At 33.1% G+C, this 23,362-nt stretch overlaps 1 protein-coding gene across 5 annotated transcripts in view; it reads right to left on the bottom strand.

Annotated features, from left to right (window-relative positions):
• Positions 1–23,362, bottom strand: part of TARBP1 (TAR (HIV-1) RNA binding protein 1) — a 118,287-nt gene that overhangs the window by 75,763 nt on the left and 19,162 nt on the right. For 3 of the 5 annotated variants that reach the window (XR_001627950.2, XM_007481595.3, XM_007481597.3), the window contains exons 10-13: positions 18,716–18,851; positions 12,129–12,228; positions 10,519–10,691; positions 2,792–2,889 (exon numbers count right to left, since the gene is read on the bottom strand). Coding sequence is in view for 4 of the 5 variants with exons in the window: in XM_007481595.3 (XP_007481657.2) it covers positions 2,792–2,889; positions 10,519–10,691; positions 12,129–12,228; positions 18,716–18,851 (507 nt within the window). In the remaining variant the exon portion in view is untranslated. The remainder of the gene's footprint in view (positions 1–2,791; positions 2,890–10,518; positions 10,692–12,128; positions 12,229–18,715; positions 18,852–23,362) is intronic. The other 2 variants (XM_016430246.2, XM_007481598.3) reach the window with 1 other exon arrangement.

The following is a 23,362-nucleotide window of genomic DNA, read 5'->3' as shown; positions in this document are numbered from 1 at the left end:
TTATGCTCACTGACCTAGAGATCCCATTACTAGGATTTGCCCCCCCAACCAAAGGTATTATTGAAAGGATAAAAAGCTGTGTATATATCAGAATATTCATGGAAGCATGTTGTAATGAAAAAATGACTGAAAATAGCACAAATGCAATGAATGAGAGAAATGGCTGAATAGATTGTGATATCTGAATGCCATAGATTATATTGTTATTAGAAATGTCAAATATTGGAAATATGAAGGAAATAAGGGAAATACATTTAGAAATTAAAAGAGAAAAGAATAGATACTATGATTACATTAAAAAAAATAGTCACAAAGTCAAAAGAAAAAAAGTATAAAAGTAAAACAAATCCAAAGGGAACATCAAAAGCAGAGAACGTTTATATTAGCACACAAATATAATTTGCATATTTTAAACAAATTGAAAACAGTGGTGTTTGTGATTTTGCATATTTATGCATCTGTTTATTTAAATATTTTTGTTGGTGGCCGTGATTGCTAAATATACATCTTTAAAAACTGGAGGGGGAAAAAGACTAACTAAAAACTCAACTCCTTTCCAAAATCTTCCATGAAATCCATTTTCTCTAACCTTATAAAATCACTTCATTTGGCATCTGTTTTATGTGGTAATATTGTGCATAATAATTATTATTCGTCGAGTCTAATCTCCCTATGAGACTCCATTCAGAGAGGGCTTATCACCTAAATTTTAAAAAACTTAATAAATGAACAAGTTATTTTTAACTGATATTAATCATGACAACTTTATATGAAGTATCTATAATCCTTACAGGTCTAATAAAACTAAAACTATCCTTAATCTTTCTACATTAAATATATATATATATATATATACATATATATATATATGTATATATATATTTTATATATATATATATTTTAAACCCTTACCTTCCATCTTGGAATCAATACTGTGTATTGGTTCCAAGGCAGAAGAGTGGTAAGGGCTAGGCAATGGGGGTTAAGTGACTTGCCCAGGGTCACACAGCTGGGAAGTGTCTGAGGCCAGATTTGAACCTAGGACCTCCCGTCTCTAGGCCTGGCTCTCAATCCACTGAGCTACCCAGCTGCCCCCTCTACATGAAATATTAACTTTGATAACTTGGTTTCAAAACACTCCAATAGTTTTTACTTCAGCTATTAACTTTATGATTAAAATTCATCTTCTCTCTCCAAATCCCTGCTTGTGAATTAATCAAAAAAGGAACTAATTTACAGATTTATACAATGTTAGAGCTAGACAGACATTCATGATCATGCAGTCCAACCTCAATATATAGTTAAAGAAACTGAGGTCTTTGTTTTGTCCAATTAGTTAGTGTTACCTACAAACTGTAGCCTTCTTTCCTGTAAACAAACTGATTTTGTCTTTGATTTTAAAAAGACAAACCATTTTTAATCCATTTCTTAAGCAATTAAAAATCCCACCCTTTAATCATAAATATGCATTTTTTCCATTTATTTTTCCTCTCTTATAAGAATATTTTGTAATTCTTTCCCCCTCTCAATAGAGAAAGTTTGTTTGGCCTCTGTATATAAATACAATGCTGAAGTTAATTATCAGCTTCTTAGCTGTTTCTATTTAGGATCCTCTTACTATTGGTTTCAAACACAAATTATCATGGAGAACTTAAGGTAATTATTTCCCATTCAAAAGAACATTGAGATGGAAAATTAAGCAGAAGTTATTTGATTTCATTACCACCTGCCTATAGAATCTCATTGGCAATTACTATTATACTACCTTGCTCTTCAGCACTTCTTTTTATTTCTCATACATTTTAAAAGTTTACCTGAATACAAAATGTAAAATAAAATACAGGGTAGTCTGACATGATATGCAGAAAGACCTGCAAAAGCTTAAGAGGTGACAGTAAATTAGTTTAATTAAAATTACTATAGCCAAAAATCTAATGGCTGAGTAAGGAATCATATTTACAAAGTATGTAAAGATATTTCAACAAAAAATTTGAAGTTATTATGCATGAATTCCATTTTTAAAACTTATCTCTGGATCATATAAGAAATCTACAACAAATATTTTCCCCTTTATTTAGTTCATTCATAACTTAACATTCCTAACAAGTAGAAAGCTCTTGAATTCACTTTTCCCCTGCAGGCAATCATAACAATTCAATTCCACTAAGATATGCTATAATAGAGATTACTAAATCTGAACTAAAAATGACTGAATATAAGTAATTCACTATACAAAGTTGCTATTTTAAATTTCTTTCCCTTATTAATATAATATAGCAATTGATCTAATATAGAATTTTTCAAATTAAGCCTTTATATGAATGAAAAAAATATGTATTTAAGTGTGTAAATGGAGAAACATTCATGGTAGGACTAAAAGGGCCCTATATAAATCAGGAGACTCGGACATTAATTCTATTATCAATTAAATACCAATGAGATCTTAGGTAAATTACCCAGTCTCTCTGGGCCAAAATTTCCTTATCTTTAAAACGAAAACACCAGATTTCAACCCTACCAATTCTAGAATTCTATGACTATTCCATTCTAACAGAAGCTTTACCAAAAAGAAACCTCAAATTTTAAAGCCTAGAAACCTAAATAGTCTCTAATAACCTTCCCTATTTCTACCAAAATGGATCAGTTAATTTTTTTAAGTTGTGTATTAAAATTTCTAAATGTAAATAGACTTGCTTTTAGTAAATTTAACCAAGGAGGAAAATGTTATATAATAAATATTTCAATTTAAGAACACAACTGCATAAACTGTCAAGTTTCATTAAATACTTACAGTTTTCAGTTCACTGGCTGTCAGTCTTCTGACAATAAATTCAAAAATACTTTCTGTAGTACACATGACAGAATTCTGAAGAAGAGTTAACACCCCATCTGTACCAAAAGAAAAAATACATTATTCCAGAAACATAAGACATTTAAGAAGTAGTCATGCCAAGACAAAAAGCATACATTTAACACCTACTGTGGGCCAGGCACTGTACTCGGGATATAAAAGAAAGACTAAAAAAAAGTCCCTACTCTCAACAAGCTCACACAGAAGAAAAATAATATGCAAATAATTATATATCAACAGGATACATAAGATAAATGAGAAATAGCATCAGAGAGGGAAATAACTAAAAGAAAGAGTGGGAAAGGCTTCCTACATAAGGTGAAATGTTAGCATTGGGCTCTTCTAATTTTTACACTTTTCAACAAAAAGCTACTTACTGACATTTTCTCTATACTACTGAACCTTAGAAATAGTAGCTTTCCTATAATAGGCATTTAAAAAGTTAACTCTTTAGCAAATAACTCTGCTTTAGTTAGAAAAACTGTAAGATTTAAAATGCAAAAACAATACAGATTTTTTATAGTTAGAAAAACTGAAAGATTTAGAATGCAAAAACATAAGATTTTTTGCAACCCTCCTAAATCCCTTTGTAAGACAGCCTTGTGTTTGAGGAACAAAATACAATTTTCCTTCACTTGTGTGTGTATCTGTATATATACAGCTTAATAATTGTTTTCAAACAAAAGTAAAGAAAGGCCTTTGTATTCTCCACAGTGCCCAAGAGAAGAGGAGAGAGAGAAATGGAAATATACAGAGAAACATCATTTAAATAAAGACATTTATAGGGAATGACTATAAAGAAGTTTGAATTTTGTGATAGGCTCACAGGCTCATGCTCATTCTTTAATAGTCATAACTTGCATGCCTAAAAAATTTCTCTGTAATAGCAGCAGTCAAATGTGTTGGTTATTAGTAAATACAAAAAAAGTGTGTAATGTCCTTTTCAAACTAAATATAAGACAAGTTTATTTGGGTCAGGTCTTAAAATCATATGCCAAAAGAGATAAAGACTACAACTGAGAATTCAGGCGAACAACCTAAGAGAGAAAAGAGTACCTGAAACAAGTTCACACCTTCATCTTGCCAAATTCAGCAACAAACTGAGACTATCAAGGTATATAGAATGGTAGTAAGAGGTTATGAGCAGTAAAAGGGCTATATTGGGCCCATTACTTCAACCTATAGACTGCCATAGAACTTTTTATTTTAAACATTAAAAGAATTAAGAGGGTTTGTAATGCTCCAAAGTACCAACACATGCTTTCTTAAAATTGTGGTATTTTCTAATAGAAGATACCTCTTCTGAAAAAGTGTTTTTGTTGGTTTGCCTCACTGATAACTCTTCTTATAGCACTAGAATTCCCATTCACATCATCCCCACAACAATATAACCACTTTATTATGATGTTTAATTAAGCAAAATAAGTCAAAACATTGGCCATTAACCAACATATGACCCATTCTATAGTTCTATTCCCCAAACCCTCTATTGAGGCAGGAGGGATACTTTAGTATGCTGATGTCACAACTAGTCACTGCACTGATCAGAATTCTGAACCTTTCTGATACTGTTTTTCTTTACATTTACATTACTGTGGCTATCATGTATAATGCTGTCCTGCTCTACTTTCACTATGATTCAATTCACACAAATCTTCCCAAATGTCTCTAAATTATTCACATTCATAATTTTTTTTGGTGGTACAACCACTGTAATCATATATCATGATTTATTCAACAATTCCACAATCAATGAGCACCTACTTTCCTTAGTTCTTTGTTACTATAAATGCTATTATAAATATTTAACAAGGGTTCTTATTAACCAGAATTGAATACAAGTCAGATTATCAGATCCTAAAATATATTGCATGTGGTTAAAGTATGATTGAACAAAGATATAGGTCCTTTCCCCAATAGTACTAGATTATAAAGGGGTATATTGTACCTGTCCCAAATCTAAGAAACAAATAACCAATAAAATTCCTGATCTCAAATATACAAAGTATAGGCAATAAGTAAAATAAACTAAGAGATCCTAACACAAGGAAACAAGATTTGTCTTCAAGTATCACTAAGAGACTAATGATAGATAGATAGTTCTATCAATTATAAATCTTATTCAAAAGGAACAAGACAAGTAAAAGTGTCAGAAGTAGAAAGTGCACAGCATAGTATATTAAGAAAGATACATAGATTTTCCTCAAAATGATGAAGTACAGGCAGAGACTTACCTGAGCTCTTTCAAATTCCCCTCCAAAGAGCTTTAAAATAATTTCTCAAAATAAATTCTGGAGCAAGACCAATGAAAGGATGGGATAAAAGAACACTGTCATAAGATTATATCACAATTCATCAGGACAAAAAAGAAATGCCTAAATTCAGGCAACAATTACAATTCTTATAAGGAAACATGATGTAGGAGAGATGGAGACACTTCAATTATTCAGTTATCTGCTGGACTTTTCTCTGCTAAAAGCAGGACTAATAGTTTCCTAACTTTCCTCAATGAGAATTCCATCCTTCGAAAAGTAGAGAAAACAAAGAAAGAAAGGCTTCCTATAGGTGGGATTTTATAAAGGACTTGAAAAGAAGCAAGACAGTAGTTAAGGAAGGTAAAAATCCCAGTCATGAGGGACAGTCAGAGAAAATGCTGAAATGTGAAAGAAGAGATATTTAAGTGGAAGTGACCCCTTCCATTTAGAGAATTTATACTAAAGTGGAAGAAAGCAAAGCAATTTTAAAATGTATCCTAGATTTTGGAAGAAGAGTTTTCAAGGATTCAAAAGGAGAACAAAAGTAGGAGCATTTGAACGGAAGTCAACCAAATGCAATAAACATTTAATTAAGCAAGCATTTACTATGTGCAAATCCCTGAGGAAATCCTGTGCTCCTTCTCCCTTCAAGGAACATATATTCCACTGGAAGAATAAAACAATTAAACATTTTAGGATATTACAATCACTAACAACTAACACCTAGAGGAATTCTCTCTTGAGAATAAAATTTTGAAAGCCCAAGAAAGAAAAAATTCTAGTGATGAGGAAAAGGAAAAATTATCTAAATAAAAAAAAATTTAAATATGAATAGAAAATGGACATAAGAACAGATGAGAGAAGAATACAACCTAGTGTGATCTTTTAAAGACTATCAGAAGTTAAATGTCAGAATATGCTGATAAAAATGCTAAGAGAAAAAACTTCTTGTTTTGGTTTGGATTTTTTTTTTAATATATTAGGCTAAAGAGGAGAATCAAAAAAGGGACAGGGATTATGCTTTGCTTTGGGATACATAGAATGCTAATCAACAATAGTTAAGTAAACTCTCATTTTGTTTGTTTCTTTTCCCAAGTAGAACAATGTCTGAACTTGAAAAGACAGAACAAAAATAGCTTATATGGAATGGAAACTCAAAATAAATAGGAATATAATAAGATGACACAACAGAGTCATGGAAAGAGTTACTGGGTTTGGAGTCAAACCCCCTAGGTCCAATGTAGGTCTGTTTTTTAATGCCTATAAGACCTTAGGCAAGTCACTTAACCTCTACTGGTCTAAATGTCTTCACTTGTAAAATGATGAAATTGGCCTAAATGACTTTTAAGGTACCTTCCAGCTCTAAATCCATGATATGTTACCTATGTCCTTGATAGATCCAGGCCCAGCTAAATTACCTTCTAGAGTATTTGAAGAACTGGCATATATGGCTGCTGACGTAACATTGGTGATAATGAGAGCTGATGTAACATTAGAGAAAGGCAAGTGTTATCCCTTTGAAAAAAGGGTGGGGAGGGGGAATATAATCTGTAAATTATAGGCCAGTGAACTTTCCTAGATTCTAGAGCCCATTATTAAAGGAATGTCTTAAAAGCATTTAGAACTGGAATCAGCAATAGCTAAAACAGGTCATACTATATTGAGTTTCTTTTGGCTATGTAACAGTTCAGGAAGAATTAAGGGAATAATATAAATATATCTATGTCAGCAAAGCATTTGACAGTCTCTAATTGTAATAGATAATATTAGAGGGTATATTTGATGGATACTGATAACTAATGGATCAGGTAGTTATCTTCTTTTGCCTACCCTCCTCCCTTTTATACCTCCCTTCCTCCCCTCTTCTTCCCTTGAGTTTCCCCTTCCCTCTTCTTCTTCAGCCTCCTTCTAAGTCACTCAGAGTGAGCTATGATGTTTTCAGAGGGTTGGAGGTTTCCCTATTATCTACAGTGAGTCTTAGGTTGGAGGATATTGAGAGAAATGGCAATTCAGTCACTACCATGAAACAGAGCAAGTCAGAGAGAGATATATGGACTATTGCCTTTCTTCTGCCTTCAAATCAGCCAGGCCACCTCCAACTTGATTATCCCAAGTCCCAGAGATAAACCCAGCTTCTTCTTTCAGAGTCACCACCATCAGCCAAAAGCCCTTAGCCAAGTCTCAGAAAATCAGTCACTATTGACTTGGCTCCAAACTGCTTTTCCCGGTAACATTCCAAACGGAACCTTCATTTGAGTGACAGCTGATCAATCTCCAGCTTCTTGTCTTGCTGCATTTTCTTATAATTTCACTCTTCTGCACACTAATGCTACCACTATCTAGATAAGACAAAGAGCTTATGGTCTAAGTAGACAATGAAGTGTATTCAAAATTGTTTGATTAGCAGCTAGGTGGTACAGTGGATAGAGAACTAAGCCAGGAGTCAGGAGGACCTGGGTTTAAACCTGGTCTCTGACACTTCCTACTTGTGTGAACCTGGGCAAGTCACTTCAGTCCACATGCCTGGCTCTTGCCTTTTCATCTTAGAATTGTTCCTAAGCCAGAAAGTAAAGGTTTTTTAAAAAATGAATTAAATGATCAATCCCCCAAAATAGTAATTATTAGGATAATGTTAATTTAAGAGGTCTATTGTGATTTGAATAGTTTGATCTGGGATTAAGTAATCAACTATAAGACCACACTCACCTCCCTCCTCTATGACCCTTATTATTCATCAGTGACTCCAGAAAGGTCAAGAGACAAAGTAGGTCATGAAGGTGAATTAGTGCATTTAAACATTTCAAGTGTAGGCCTGTAGATTAAAAGTTCCCACTCTGCCATTTATAAGCTGTATGAACTGGGCAAAAACACTTAACCTGTCATTTTCTTCATCTGGCAAATATAGATCACTAACATCATAAAGTTGTGTGAGAATTAAAGAAGAAAAATATAAATCAAAATATAAACAGAAGCTATTAACATTCTATATCTGTAATGGATCTGTGACCCAATCAATGTGCCCTATCAATCTAACTCCCTCCTATAATGTAGACTGAATCCATCTGTGCTTTCTTATCCTATGAAGCCCTTGTCTTTATAATGTTTGTCATATTCTCTACAGAGATCCACCTAACACACTAGGAGCTCTCCTGTAAATCTCCAGACATCACATAGCTACATCACAGCATATGGGATATCCATCTGTTATCCCCTTCCTTTTACTACATGGCCAGACCATGTCATTTTCCAGTCATGTGCATCAATGAAGCATCTTTGTGCCACTTCCTGTATATAGAATTTTATTGGCAATATACTACAACCTATTCATACCCACTATGCATTTGTCTATTGCCCTCCAGATGATCTGCAATTTTGATTCTTTGGAGACTGTGCAATTCTATGACTTGCAACTAAACAGAATCACTAGAATAGTCATGGTATCAAAAAAGTTGGAATTTTGTTTCATAAAGAAGTTTTACTTTGGGGATGGGTCAGACTCTTCTAAGTGACAAGTGTCTCTTCAATGTTCTAAGTCCTGATATAATCAGCCCAATGGTATCCACAAACAAAAGAACTTTAAGATCTCACCAGCTATAGGGAATCCTGCTTCCATTTGGACTCCATACTGCACATCATCCATAACAGCAGAAGTAATACCTTTGGTAACCATACATCTTCATGTCAAACAAAATTCTCTCTGCTACCCCATCTTTCAAAGAATATCTTAGAATTTTAATATATGCATGGGAGAAACTTTGTTGGAAACTAGCCTGAAGAGTGACATTTTTTTTCTACCAAACCTGTATCTTTTAATAATTAGGAAACAATGAGCAGAGGAGGACCTTATATTCTCTGATCTTGAGTCAGCTAGATGACTGCAATGATGTGGTCTACAATAAGACACAATTTGCCTGTTTCTATTTCATATTTTCATTATGTCTTTAATAATAAGCTATTTTTATTATTAAATGATAATTTCCCTTAATCACAATACTGTCTGGAAAAGTCACTCTCATAACCATCTCTTTTCATTACTCTAAGAAAAACAATTTCATCATTGTTTATGAACAGTATAAATACTTTAATTTGTGCATGTATTTAAAGTTTAAATAATACCTATAGATTTTTATCTATATGTGACTTATCATGTTAAATTATATAATTGCTAGAAAAATAAATTAAAACCATCACCTCCTCCTCTATGAAACATACTATTTAAATTTGTGCCAATAATTACAAAAATAAAACCTAATGTGGTTTTAATTTGTTTTGAAAAACACCTAGCACTATTTCATACCAAAGTAAGTAATGCTTAACAATTTTGTAAATGATGATATTTCAATTATTTGGAAAAGGAATCAAAGATACACAAAAGTTTTGCTAGCTAAAATAAGAGGAACTGCAGTATAGTGAAATAGAATAAGTAAATTGAGGGAAACTATTTCTTATTGAAATGAGAAGGTAAACTGAAGGGAACTATTTCTTTTTGCAATGACTGCTCTGGAAGGCTTGTGACTAGAGAGGGCTGCTAAGGGAACCTGAAACTGCTCATTTGTAACGGAGGTAGGAATGAGAAATGCTGAGGGATGCTGCCGTACAGGGTTGCTGGTACACAGGGGAACTGCTACTGATGGCTAATGGACAAATCTATTTCCTAACCTCCTTCCCTCCTCACCCTCTCCCTTAAACACCCTCTTCTGGAAGCCTTTGGCTTCCTCCCCCCACCTCCCACCCCCTTTTGAGTGGACTATAAAATACTCTAATTTTCTTTCTCTGGTAAGGGGTTTATTGTGATAACAGGATGGGAAACTGAGGTAAGAGGGATATGTAGATAAAATGAACACAAGAAACCTGGATTCAACTAACATCTCAAAACACCTGCTAGTTATGTGACCCTGGGTGAAATATAGTATCCATATCATTCTTTTTCTCCCCAAATATGCCACTTGTACTCTAGGCCTCCTCTTGCTCCCACTGAACTCACTACCCCTGGGGCCATGGGCTCTGATAAAGAAGCTCTCCTTTACCTTGTCTAAAACAAGGCCACCACACAATTCCTATTCCCAACCCCAGCTCTTCTTTGTGTTGTCTTCCTCATCAAAATGTAAACTCCAGGATGGCCAAAGTATCCTACTTGTTTTTGTATCTCCCAAGCTTAGCATAGGGCACATCATAGCAAATGCTTAAAAAAATGCTTATTTCTTTTGTTTGCTTTTCTTATTTAAACATCTAAAACTTACCTATTTATACACGCATTTCCCCACAATAACAAATTGTGTATTCTCATAAAATCAAATACTAAAAAATCAAAAACTAAAAACTATTTAAAGATAGTCATTTTAATTTCCTCTCAGCCCTTCACCCCAAACAATAAATAGCCCAAACATAAATGTAACAGAATACATCACTTACCATCTTGTGTTTGGGGATTTTTCAGTGAAGAAGTGTGTAATAATTTCAACAACAACTGTAAGCATTTGTCTGTTTTCAGCAAGGGTATATAAGCATTTGTACCAAGCTTCATAAGGGAATCCATAAGAGGATGCAAGAAAACCTTTAATTCATTTTGTGTTTTCTTCCTTTCACTATACATTAAAAACAAAATCACAAAATAAACATTTCAAGCTAAGACAAATCCCATTTAACCTACAACTGAAGGAAATGCCTCTCCAAAATTACTAAATATTAATCTATATTGTAAACTAGCATCAGAGTTTAACTTGTGAATGTTTACTTCATACCTGGGCAAATCTTTAGCTCTGGTCTTCCTAATTTCTCAATTAAATCATACTTTCCCCTTGAGTTTAGTAATATTCACTACAGAAGGAAAATGTAGTTAAGTACATCCTATACTCATTTCCAAATAAGAATAAATATGTAAGAAACCCTATAACTAATTTTATTTTAAAAAATAAAGTTTCCATTTTATATATGGTTTCTCCCCATAAAGAAAAATTTTTGTAGCTAGAATGTTAATAATAAATTAGGCATATTAATTAAATCTGAGACAGAACAAAGGATCTTAAATATATCTACTTCACTATTACTCAAAAGAACCTATAGTCGATATAAATATCATAAAAATTTGAATTTACTTTGTATTTTATCAAAGGTTAAAAAGCACTTTAGTCAAAATAACACCATGGATCAGAAGTCACACATACATTAAATGTTTGCTAACTTAAACTTCTTCTAACAAAAAATGCTTAACTAAAATACTTTATACCAGGGGACTAACAAACTTTGGCCTGCCACCTATTTCTGTATAGCCCATAAGCTGAGAATAATTTTCACATTTTTAAAAAAATCCTTACCTTCCATCTTAGAATCAATAAATACTGTGTACAGGTTCTAAGCCAGAAGAGCAGTAAGGGCTAGGCAACAGGGGTCAAGTGACTTGCCCAGGTCAGGCAGGTAGGAAGTGTCTGAGGCCACATTTGAACCTAGGACCTCCCATCTCTAGGCCTGGCTCTTAATCCACTGAACCATCCAGCTGCTCCCAATTTTTACATTTTTAAAAACACTCTTATTTTTACATGCCTCTGCCTTTAAAATCACCTTGAAAAAATGTTGCAATTTCAAAGCAATGAATTTGGTCTATTTATGTTCTCCAAAATGCATGTAAATTATAAGATATATCTCTCTACTTGTTTCAGAGTCAAAAAATTTTTAATATAAAATTTTCAGGAGGGGAAACTTTCAAAAAAATTCAACTGTAATAATACTTCTGGGATTTGCAGCCATTAATTCTGTACTTGGTAAACAAAGTATGAATTTAGCTCTTACTATACAAAATCAGCTGTTCTAGTATGCACCTTTTTACTTCCATAAATTGACTAATTTGCTATTCTTCAAAATCACTGATTATTTTTTAACATTTTCTTAATAGGCAGACCAAGATGCTAGTAACCCACCCATGATACCATTAGCAAACTTAATGAGTAAACCCTGTATCCCATCATCCAATCATCTGAATGGAACCACAGATCTGATTAGCTTTCTTTTTAAAGCAACATATTTACCTATATTTATTTTTCATTTCCTCCACATCTGCAGCAAGCAGGATCATCAGAGCAACAAGTTTAGCTTCGTACCAATCAGGCATAAAGCAATTTCCTCCTGCTTAAACAATAATATTTAAAGCTAGTAAAGCCCTAGAATCAAGTTCATATGTGAATCACATCAATTATCATTTGATTGTTTGGTTAATTTACTTACATCTCAAATGTGACAATTCTTTATAAATTGCAAGTACCACAGTACTAGGTAAAACTATAAAACTTATTTTAGACTAGAAAATAATTTAAAGGTAACTGAAATTGAATATAGCAGAATCTCCATTATAAAAGCTCATATTTAAAGAAATATGAATAAATTATGGGTTCAAGTAAATGTTCTACTAAATATATCAAATGCAGATGATAATATAACTGGTTAGCCTATAATTTAATTAAAAATAATATTTCATATCAGATATGCAAGGCACTTAGTACAAGTACAAAGTAAGCCAGCCCCTGTTTTTAAGGAGTTAATCAAAAACACTACAATTAACACAATAATCCTGGAAGGTAATTTGAAATTACATGCAATTCTTTGCATTTTGTCTCTTCTGTGAGCTCCCTGAGGGTAGGGATTAATTTGTCATTTTTTGAGGGGAAAGGAGACCTTTCTTTGTATCTCCAGAACTTAGCATAGAGCCCAGCACATAGTAGACACATAATAAATACTTTTTAATTTTAAAGGTAACCAAGAAATCACATATAATCCTTTAGGTAGGTAACTCCAACTATGATTTTTAGAAAGTTAGATCCAGTTATTAAACTGTATATACCAAATATAATAACAGAATAGTAACCATAATATTAGAAAAGCTATAGTTTGGTATATTAGAATATTATAACAACTAATTAGATTAAGAGATTCTGTTGAAGGAATAAAAACTTCAGGTCCTGGGTATTTATCTAGAGAAGCTGAAACTCATGCAGCAGGAAATTGTGCTCAATTGGAATGGTGAGTGCATAGCTAGAGTTGTTGTCCAAATGAGATAAAAGGAAAACAACCTTGGCATGTTTCAGGTTTCACAGAGTCTTATGACTAAAGACAGGATCCTCTGATTAATCTCCCAGAGTTAGTATGGTAGTTCTGGACTGGTAGTTATAAGATTAATGAAGATGTTTATAATGTATCTTATCTTAACCTTGTACTAGAACTTATTAATTCTCATCATGTTACCAAATTGTTACCAAAGAATGTTATAACATGTTTTTAATATACTCTCAATATTTTGTCTTGTTCATAACTTATGTTAAATAGCTGTCAAAAGCATATAAAACAAACTTTTGTATAGCTAAATGAGGTCTTTGCCACAGGCTGGGCATTGTGAGACCTCCAGCTCTATATTCTTACAATTAAAGTTGGATTTTCAACTCAGGATGATGGTTTATATTTTTTTAATTTCTTACAGACTATAAAAAATAATGAATATAATGAATAAAGGAAGCAAAGATAAATGAATTGACACAAAATGAAGCAAGCACACCTAGAAAAAAATAATATACACAACTATAATAATGTAAATGAAGAGAATAACCTGTTTTGAAAATAAAGAATAATTGTGGCTCCAAAAAGGAAATGGGAAGATACCTCCTCCATTCCAGAAAATAAATTAACCTCTCCAATTGTTTCCTCAACAGTTAGAATGATTATAACCATTTTATTACTTACCCCACATTTATATCAAATGAAATAACAAAAGTAAATTATGGTACAAAAGAGACAGTGATAAAAATTATAAAAGGAGCAAAGTATAAAATCACACTTAGAAGTATAGGTTCTTAGCTTTGTTAAATGGTTCAACATCAGAAGATATATTTTCATTGATGGAAATGACATTAAAGGAATTGCCATTTGCCCTGCCAAGACCATAAGGCCTTTCTATCCATCTGTCCTGAAGAACCTTCCTTTATGTGTATAATGTCTCTCCCTATTAGAATGAACTCCTAAAAAGCAAGTCATCTCATTTTTCTTCATTAATTTCTAGCATTTGGAACATGTTATTAAATTTTTTAAAAATCATTCTCATTTTTTCAATCATTCACAGAAGGAAAGAACATTGGATTTAGATTCAAATTTGTTTCTGATCCTAATATTACCTAGGTAACTTTACACAAATACTTAACATACCCATCTATTTCCTCATCTATAAAATGAGGGCCCCCAGTTTTGAATCCTGTTTTTCTACACTATATCTAAATAATGAAAAATTCATGAAGGAGATAAGGAGTCCCATCTCTAAAAACAGTGGGGTTCCAATTATTTTGTATAGATTAAGAAACTAGTCTAGAATCAATAGAAGTTTTTTTTTTTTAATATAGACTGTAGAAATAATAAATTCTTAAAATACTTGATTACTTTTCCCAAAGATAAAAAATAGTGAAAAATAAAGAACTGGGCTTTTAGCCCAATAATTTAAACCCTAACGTGCCCTGGGGATTGAGGGAGAGCTAGAAGTCAAGAGAATGGAGGAGGGGGAAAATCCAGAGTACTCTACGATAGGATTTTAAACTCTGATGAGTCATACTTCAAGAATGTATTATGCCTAATTACAGAATCTTACGAACTAGGTTTATCACTGCCATAATATACTGCACTGTTAATCTATTTCTTTGGATTATCAATCCCTTTTCAAGTATATACAATGTGGTGTTTGATCAAAATGTTTTGTCTGATATGTTGACTGTATTTTGAATAAAATAGGCTACTCAAAATAATACATGTATAACTCAATGGAATTGCTATCAGCTCTGGGTGGGGAGAAGGAAGAGGAGAGGGAGAGAACATGAATCATGTAATAACCATGGAAAAATAGTTAAAAAATAAATTAATAGTAATAAAAAAAAGTAATTACAAAACATCTCTATACCTAGTTAATCCTACTTTTCCAAGCTCAGATAAAAACCTTTATTATCTATTCATCTCCAGAGTATTCTGTCTGTTATGATTGAAGGCAGATGTCAAAGGCCTTCTTCATTTTATTTCTAAAGTGGAAGAAAAGGATCTTCAAAAACAGCATCCATTTTGATCTATGTAGCAAGAAGTATAACATAAGTTTTCTAGGGGTATTGTGACTAACTGCCCTCAAGAACAATTTTGGTATAAGGTATACTCATGTAGAATTTGTTATATCCTTTTTCAAAGCAAGCTTTGAATAATCAGTTTCATAAATTATTCACTTTTGTTCTACTCTGTATATAGAAATGTCTTTCTTAGTTTTCATTAAATTCCGAATAGAAAAAAAAAAGATAGATGAAGCATCTGGTATAGAAAAAGGTCCATCACTTACTGCCCAATACAAAAAAAAATTCTTAACTTAAAAAGTTACCTTTTTCTGCAATAGGCAGCTTTGAGAAATCAGAACAAAAATTATTTCAGAGAAAACAATTAGCATAGTGATACTTTGGTTTGATGATACTCTCAAGTCAAAATCAACTTGGAATAGTACATGTTTTAATTTTCAACACCTCAATTTAACTCTGCTCTGAGCTGTTTGACCTACATTCAATTTTTGTACTTCCAGGTTTTTATAAGCATTTTTAGTCAAAAGCAATCAAGTTCTGGCCCAGGTATACTTGCCAACATAGAAGACAGAGACTAGTCCTGTGATTTTATTTGTACAGGAAGTTAACAAACAAGGAAACTCCCTCTACAATCACAAGTCAGCACTTTTCTGGCAACTTATACTGTTTGTTATCTGCAAGGTTAGGTGTCTTACCTAAGGTCACACAATCAGGAGTAGGACTTGAACCTGGGTCTCACCGGTACCAAGCCTAGCTCTCTATTGCCTATGCAACACTGCTTCTCAGTTTTCATAACACACTGATGACATTTCTTTTCTTTCCCCTTCAAGCCACTGAGTTTAAATTATTAATTTCCATTTCTCATTAGTCATACATCAAGATCTTAACTCCTTGAATTTTTAAGGAACAAATTTTGTGCCTAACAGAAATCACATATACTAACTCTACATATTTAATTAGACTTGAAAATGTATGATACACATTACAAGATAATGAAATAGTCTCCCTATATATAAATTTAGATTGTTTAAGCTATGTTAAGTAGAATACATACTAAAATTCATTTACTATAAAACAAAGAAAACATTTTGTGAATCTTGAAATTTCTCAGACTTGTGAATGTTAAAAATTCCCAGACCCCACTTCATAAGGTTGGGTTAAGACCATTCCCCATTGGGACCATTCCCCATTGGGACCATTCCCCATTGGGACCATTCCCCATTTGGGCAGTGAAGCTACTTAGATCAGGAATGTGAGAACTCTACATCACCATACTTAAGCATGCCTTAGGGGAAGATAAAGTTGTAAACTCTTTGCTGAACAATGAAAAGTACTTAAACACATACTTATAGTAAGACAAAAAGTTCTTAAGCTATGCCTATTTTGGGATATAATACAAAGGGGTGCTAAGTACCTATAAAGGTCAGGCAACTTGTGAACTTACAAGGAGCAAAGAGGTGAAAACTTACTCAGAGATTCTAGTCTACTCTGTGTGAATTACTCAAAAGATTAGTCTACTCAGGTGTGAACTAAGAATAGTCTGTCCTTTGAAAAACTGCTACTGTGATTGGTAGATGTGAGAACTTAGGGGAGGTGACATAGGAGAAAATTCCCTTTAAATAGGAGCTCAGATTCATTCAGAGTGGAGTCAGCTGAGATGAAGCAGGCCTGGTGTCACTAGAATCCTTGCTTGAACAGATCTTGTGGTGACTGATTAAGGACTGACTGATCTTTCTTTTAGGGCTTAGGCCTGGGTTGGCCAGGGCTACCCTGGGCCGGCCTATCCTTTTCTCATTATTTCCTTTTCCTCTCTTTCTCTCTTTAATTCCTCATTTGTATGAATTAAAATCTCTATAAAACCCAGTTGACTTGGGTATATTCATTATTGGGAATTTTTCCCAGGCGACCACCTTATATATTAATTTAAAAATAAGACACTGTAGTGAAAACATATTTTCTGCGGTCACAATTTACTCATCCACTCTTATATCTACTACAATTTAAATCTTCCAACCATTTAAACTCTTACAATTTTCCTAAATTAATGGATACAAAGAACTGGTATAACATATGGAATACTGTACAAGTATTCTAGCAGAAAATAAAATTCATGGTTCTCCTCACAAGAAGTAATCATCTGTTACCAAAAAACATGTCTTTGATTGGTAATATCTATAAATAAAACTATAACTTGGTCTATGACAGTGTTGGCAAATACAAGAGGTAAAAAATAAAAACTTAAATTTTATGCAAATGATTACTTATTTAAGATACCAATGGAGAGAACCTTAATGAAAAATTTATTTAAAACAAATGAAAGCAAAAAAGCAAACAGGAGCCAAAGACTCCTGAAAGTCAGAAGGAATCCTAGCCCACCTAAACCAATCTCCTCCCTATCTTCTGCATACTACCTCTATAACAGCGGCTTTTAACCTGAGATTCATAGATATGTGGATAGATTTCAGAGGGTCTATGAACTTGAGAATGGGGGAAAAAAATTACCTTTCTTTTTACTAATATTTGGTTTCATTTGTAATCCCATTATTCTATGTATTTTCTAAGAAGAAATCCATAGACTTCACCAGATTTCCAAAGGGGCCATGACACAAAAAAAAGAGGAAGGACCCCTGTTCTACAACATCTCAAGAAAATAAGAATTCAGGCTGTTTCAATCTCTCAGTAATGAAAGATGCATTATCTCATGAGGCAGCTCATGTCATTTTTGAGCAGTTCTGACTATTAGGAAGTTCTTTATCCCAAGAGAAAAATCTGTCCCGCCCCATCAGATTGGTCCCAGTCATGACCTCTGAAGACATATCAATAAGCCCAATATTTCATCATATGTAACAATAGTCCTCTAATTATATGGTTAATAATGTTCCTTCTCTTCTTTTAGGTTAAATTAATTATAATGAATTATTATAAACATAATAATTAACAATAATTAATAATAGTGAATTTGCCAATTGTTCTTTTGTGAACATTTGCTCAAGAGGGATTAAAGAAAAGAAAAATAATTCTGACTCTTAAAGTCTATGAAAAAAATCTGTTAACACTTTGATGTACAAGAGATAATCTTCACAAATAAAAAAGTTGGTATTACCCCCCAAAAATTGTATTTCTTAAATCCATTTTTGTATTCAGATGTATCAAGTCACTTTTAAATATCCTTTAACATACACAATGGAAAGCATAGGAGAGCTCCTTTTAACAGACACCTCTTTCTTCAGACATTTAAGGACATTTAATTATTCATAAAAATGACCACAGTGGTAACCAGAAACACAGTGCTGCCTAGTTCTCGGAAAATGTCTTTTTGAAAATGTAGACACTAGCAGTGATGGGAACCATGATGCAGTCACCCAAAGATCAGTCCAGTACTGACATGATTTTCATAATGGATTGAAATAAGTTACTGCTGAAATAAACTAGCAATTGTTTATGACCAGATTTCACTTGCAGAGATGATTTAATACCTCCTGAAAATATTTCTATTTTATTCATCAACAACAAAAAAATCATTTCCAACTTACTTTCCAAGGTAGGTGATTTAATATAGTCTTGCACTAGGCTCTGTACATACACATTTAAGGAACTCCTGCCAGAAAAGTCAATGCAATTGCGGATTTCTCCAAAGTAGTTCTCATTAACCCGCAACCAGTCACAGAGCTAAGACATGAAAAAAATATATTAATTACTTCATCTAGTCATAAATACCTAAAAAGATATGACCCATTAAGGTCTCCATGAATCTGGGGTTCACTAATATGGGACCTCCTTCCTTTAATGCAGAACAAGAACTTCAAAATACTTTAGTAAATGGTGTTACTGAGTTGCCATACCCAAAAATATTTATCCAGTGTTACAAGTGGCTTCTCAGGAATGAGATGAGCTTCTCAGAACTAAGCTCAGCTCTTACTCAGATGACAAACAAATGCACATCACTAATCCATAACCAAAGCCTTTCCTTATATCTGGATTGAGGAGACAAGTACATATAAAAAATATACAGCATATATACATGGCATAAATATAAATTTAATAAATATATATATGTGTGTATATATATACATATATATATATACACACACACAAAGTAGCTAAATGTTATAAAATAATGCTCCAAATCACTTAGTGAGAAACATATCAAAATACAATAAGGTGTCACTTCACATACAGTAAATTTGTAAAGATGGCTAAAGATGGGAATATCCATCTGGAGGAATATCCATTGGAAGAATTCTAGAAACTTTGATGTAGCTATGAAATAATTCAACCAATCTGGAAAGCAAATTGGAATTAGACTAAAAGAGTAACTAAAATATTTCAATCTGTTGACACAGAAATCCCACTGTTGGGCATATACCCAAATGAGGTAAAAAACAGAAAAGAAAGATCCCATATACACCAAAATATTTATAGCGGTACTTTTTTTTGTAGTAGCAAAACGCTATAAGTAAAGTAGATGTCCACTAATTAAGGAAGGGTTAAATGAATTGTGAAATATGAATATAGTCAAATATTATTACATTGGGAAAAAACAATGAACATAAAGAATACAGATAAATATGAGAAGACTGATTTGAATTAATACAAAGTAAGCAGCATGAGGAAAACAACACATATGGTGACTGCAACAATGTAAATAGAAACAACAAACACCAAAATGTAATAGAATATTATGTAATTATAATGATCAGTGTTGGCCTGGAAAAACAGAAGAGAAAATATACTTTTCTCCCTTCTTTGCATAAGTGATGAATTATGGGTATGGGGCTTTGCATATACTACTACAAATACTCCCTCACCAACTAGACCTTAAAACAGGTACCAAAAGTCTTAGTGCAATCTTATGCCGTTAAAGCTTAAAACTTCACAAAAACTTTTGGGACACCTTATGTAATTCCTTGTTGGTAGATTTTATTCTTCTTCAGTTTCTTGCTAATTATAAGCAGCAGACTGTATACAACCACTATAAATCTCTCCACTGCCTTCTGCATGAAATTCATTTTCTATGGAGACTGATGTGTTTTGTTTCTTACTGACAATAAGAGGGCACTGGTATTAAAAAGGTTGTTTCAAAGAAAGCTTGGGATATTTAAAGAAACTTTAAATTTTCAAGAAGATAATAATTCAGTCTGCTCTCCCTCCTTTGGTTCACTTCTTGAACCAACTCATTGCTCATCTGAAGTACTGTTATTTTGTAAACTGATCCTTCTTTTGGCTACCATCTCCCTCTGCTTGTCAAATATATTCCATATATATTCACTTTTTAAAAATGGAAGCACTTATTTCTTTAATAACTTTTAGAAAATTTGTGGAAATGAATACTAATCTAACATCAGTTTTTTTTGACAATATAATCTATATGTTATCAATAACATAATAACATTCCCAACCAGAAGAAGTCTTGGCTATAGGCCTGTGGTATCCTCAATTGCTTTTTCATTGCTACCATTGCCTCTTCTTTTCCTAGCCTCCCAATATCTAGTTCTCCTGAGGGGAGAGAATGTAATTTCCTTTTTTTTTCTGCCTTTCTTCTTTTTCCTTTGAAGTACTATAAAACCTCAAATGTTCTTTAAAAGGGATTTACTACAAAAACCCTATAGGAAACTACAGCAAAAAAAATTTTTTTTTTTAAAAAGAGAAATTTCACAAAGTCTCAAGGGTCTCTTCAGTCACTTCCTTTGGCATTCCCAGGTCTTCTGTATTTTACTCTTTAGAATCAACCTTATTTGTTGGCTTTCTTTTTCTTTCCCTAAGGTCTTCCTTTTTCCTCTTTACTTCCTAAAAATATATTTATATTTTATATGCAGTTTCAACAAATTTAGTATCTGCTGTCATATATAGCATATCATCAACAGATCATAAAGAACAGAGTGAACAAATGAAGGAAAGATGCTTTATAAGCAGGCATACCAACATTAGGAATTAATAACTGAAAACTCACTTTGAAAGAATAAACAGAAAAAAAAAATTTTAAATACCAGGAAGTAAAAAACAAAATAGCAATCTGGGCCACTTAATGTAAGGTAAACATTTTTAGACTCCTAAGGTCATCACTACTAAAAAACTATATAAATATAATATTAAAAAACTATATAATAGGGGACAACTGGGTAGTTCAGTGTATTGAGAGCAAGGCCTAGAGAGGGGAAGTGATGGGTTCAAATATGACCTAAGAGACTTCCCAGCTATATGACACTGGGTAGCCTCTACCACTCTTCTGCCTTGGAAGCAATACACAGTATTGATTCTAAGGCAGAAGGTAAGGGTTAAAAAAAAAGTATAATAACTAAATTCTTAATGATGATCTTGAATCAGCAATCTAGTCTTATGATAAGAAAGCATATAATACATTTTTAGCTCTTTAAGAGCTAAATTTTGATTATTTAGAAATTTCACTTATGTGGATTCTTAGGGATTTTGAGTGCCTGAAAAATTACATTTGAAAGCCCAACAGTAAAAAAGACTCTTGTTCCTTCAGGCCACTAGGAAGTCAAACCACCATCTGCAACTGAGTGTTTTCATCACTAGATGGCAACCCAGAACTGGTACAGCAAAATGCTACAATCCATGATTCAGATGCTGCTACTGATGAATGAGTAAATGAGTCAATAGAAAATAAAATGCTTTCAAGCACCCCAGAATGAACTGATTGGCAAAACCTGCAGCAGTGAAAAAACAGGATGTCTCAAATCTGCCTGTGGGAAGCTTCTGAGGAAAACATATAAAGCTAGAGCAACACATTCTGGCCACCAGCTGAAATGATGAGATCAACCAGAAGGTGGTCTTCTAATAGTCACATTGCTTTCCTAACTAGTAAGCCTCTTAACTAAATTAATCTATACCTCTTGCATTAGTGTTTAGATTATCTTCTTTACGTCTCTTCCACAGGCAGCCTCTGGTCATTCTACAATGGAATGAAATTATTTACTCTCAAGGTGAACTGGCTACATTCTCTGAAACATGTCTCTCCATTCTTCTAATCTACCATGTATACAAGTGGTGTCACACTCAAACAGAAACATGGGCCATGATACTGCAGAGAAGTATCCCTGCAAGCTACATATTGACTTAAAAAACCACATATTAATATTGCCTTTGCTTTATTGTATTTTTATTTCTTTTGTTAGGTATTTCCCAATTACTTTTAATATGGTTTGGACACACTCAGGAGTGTTGTGGGTAGCATGCAGGCCCTAGGTCAAGTGTTTTGTCACACACTCAGGTTCTAACTACTGGCTTGCTTGTCAAATATAAACTTTTAATCCTGGCTCTTAAGCCTTCAATATTGTGGCCTCCTCCCATCGATAAGGCCATCACTAGCTAGCATTTTCATAGCACTTTATTTAATGTTTGCAATGTGCTTTACACGTTACTCCATTTGATGTGAGGTAGGGGCTATCATTATTCCCATTTTACTGAAACAAACTGGAAGTGACTTGCTCAAGGTCACAAGGCTAGTAAGTATCTGAGGCAGGAGTTGAAATGTCCTAAAGGGAAACCTATTCCCTTAACTGCTCCTTTTATACTTGGTTCACTTCTACCTGACTCCATCTTTGTTCATGCTACTCTGGTTGCTAAGAAGACCTTCCTCCTTCCTTTCTACATATCCACATTCTATTAAAATCTCAATTTTCTCCAGAATGCTTATTAACCTAAAACCAATGGCCCCCTCTTCTCTTAATTCCTATTACATTTACAGTTTATGTTATATCATTTATCACTTGAAGACTATCCTACAGTACGCTGTTACTCTTTCATACCTTGGGTAGTTTCCTCAACTCAATTATAGTATCCTCAACATTTCTTCTGTATCCTACATACTAAAAAGCACAACACAGAATAGGAACTCAACAAAAAATGTGGAATTTATATTATATCTTAGGAACAGATGACTAGAAGGGTCTCATGCTTCATGTTCTCCTGGGAGTTGGTCCTCAAATAAGTTCCACTGTTATCTGAATATAAAGGTGGGATAAGTACCAAACTTTTTCTTTTAAGCTCCTCAAAAGTCAACTTTTCTATGAATATTTTGTTCAACATTTTTTATCTTCAGTTTTATGGATCTCTCATTTTCTACCAAATAACTACTTGGCATGTTAAATTCAGGCAAATTAAAAACATATCCCAAAAATGTATTTAAGACATATAATTCGGCACAAACTCCTAATTAA

This window comes from Monodelphis domestica, chromosome 2 (genome assembly GCF_027887165.1).
Source record: "Monodelphis domestica isolate mMonDom1 chromosome 2, mMonDom1.pri, whole genome shotgun sequence".
NCBI classification, from domain to species: domain Eukaryota; kingdom Metazoa; phylum Chordata; class Mammalia; order Didelphimorphia; family Didelphidae; genus Monodelphis; species Monodelphis domestica.
This window is presented reverse-complemented; position numbering and strand designations above follow the sequence as displayed.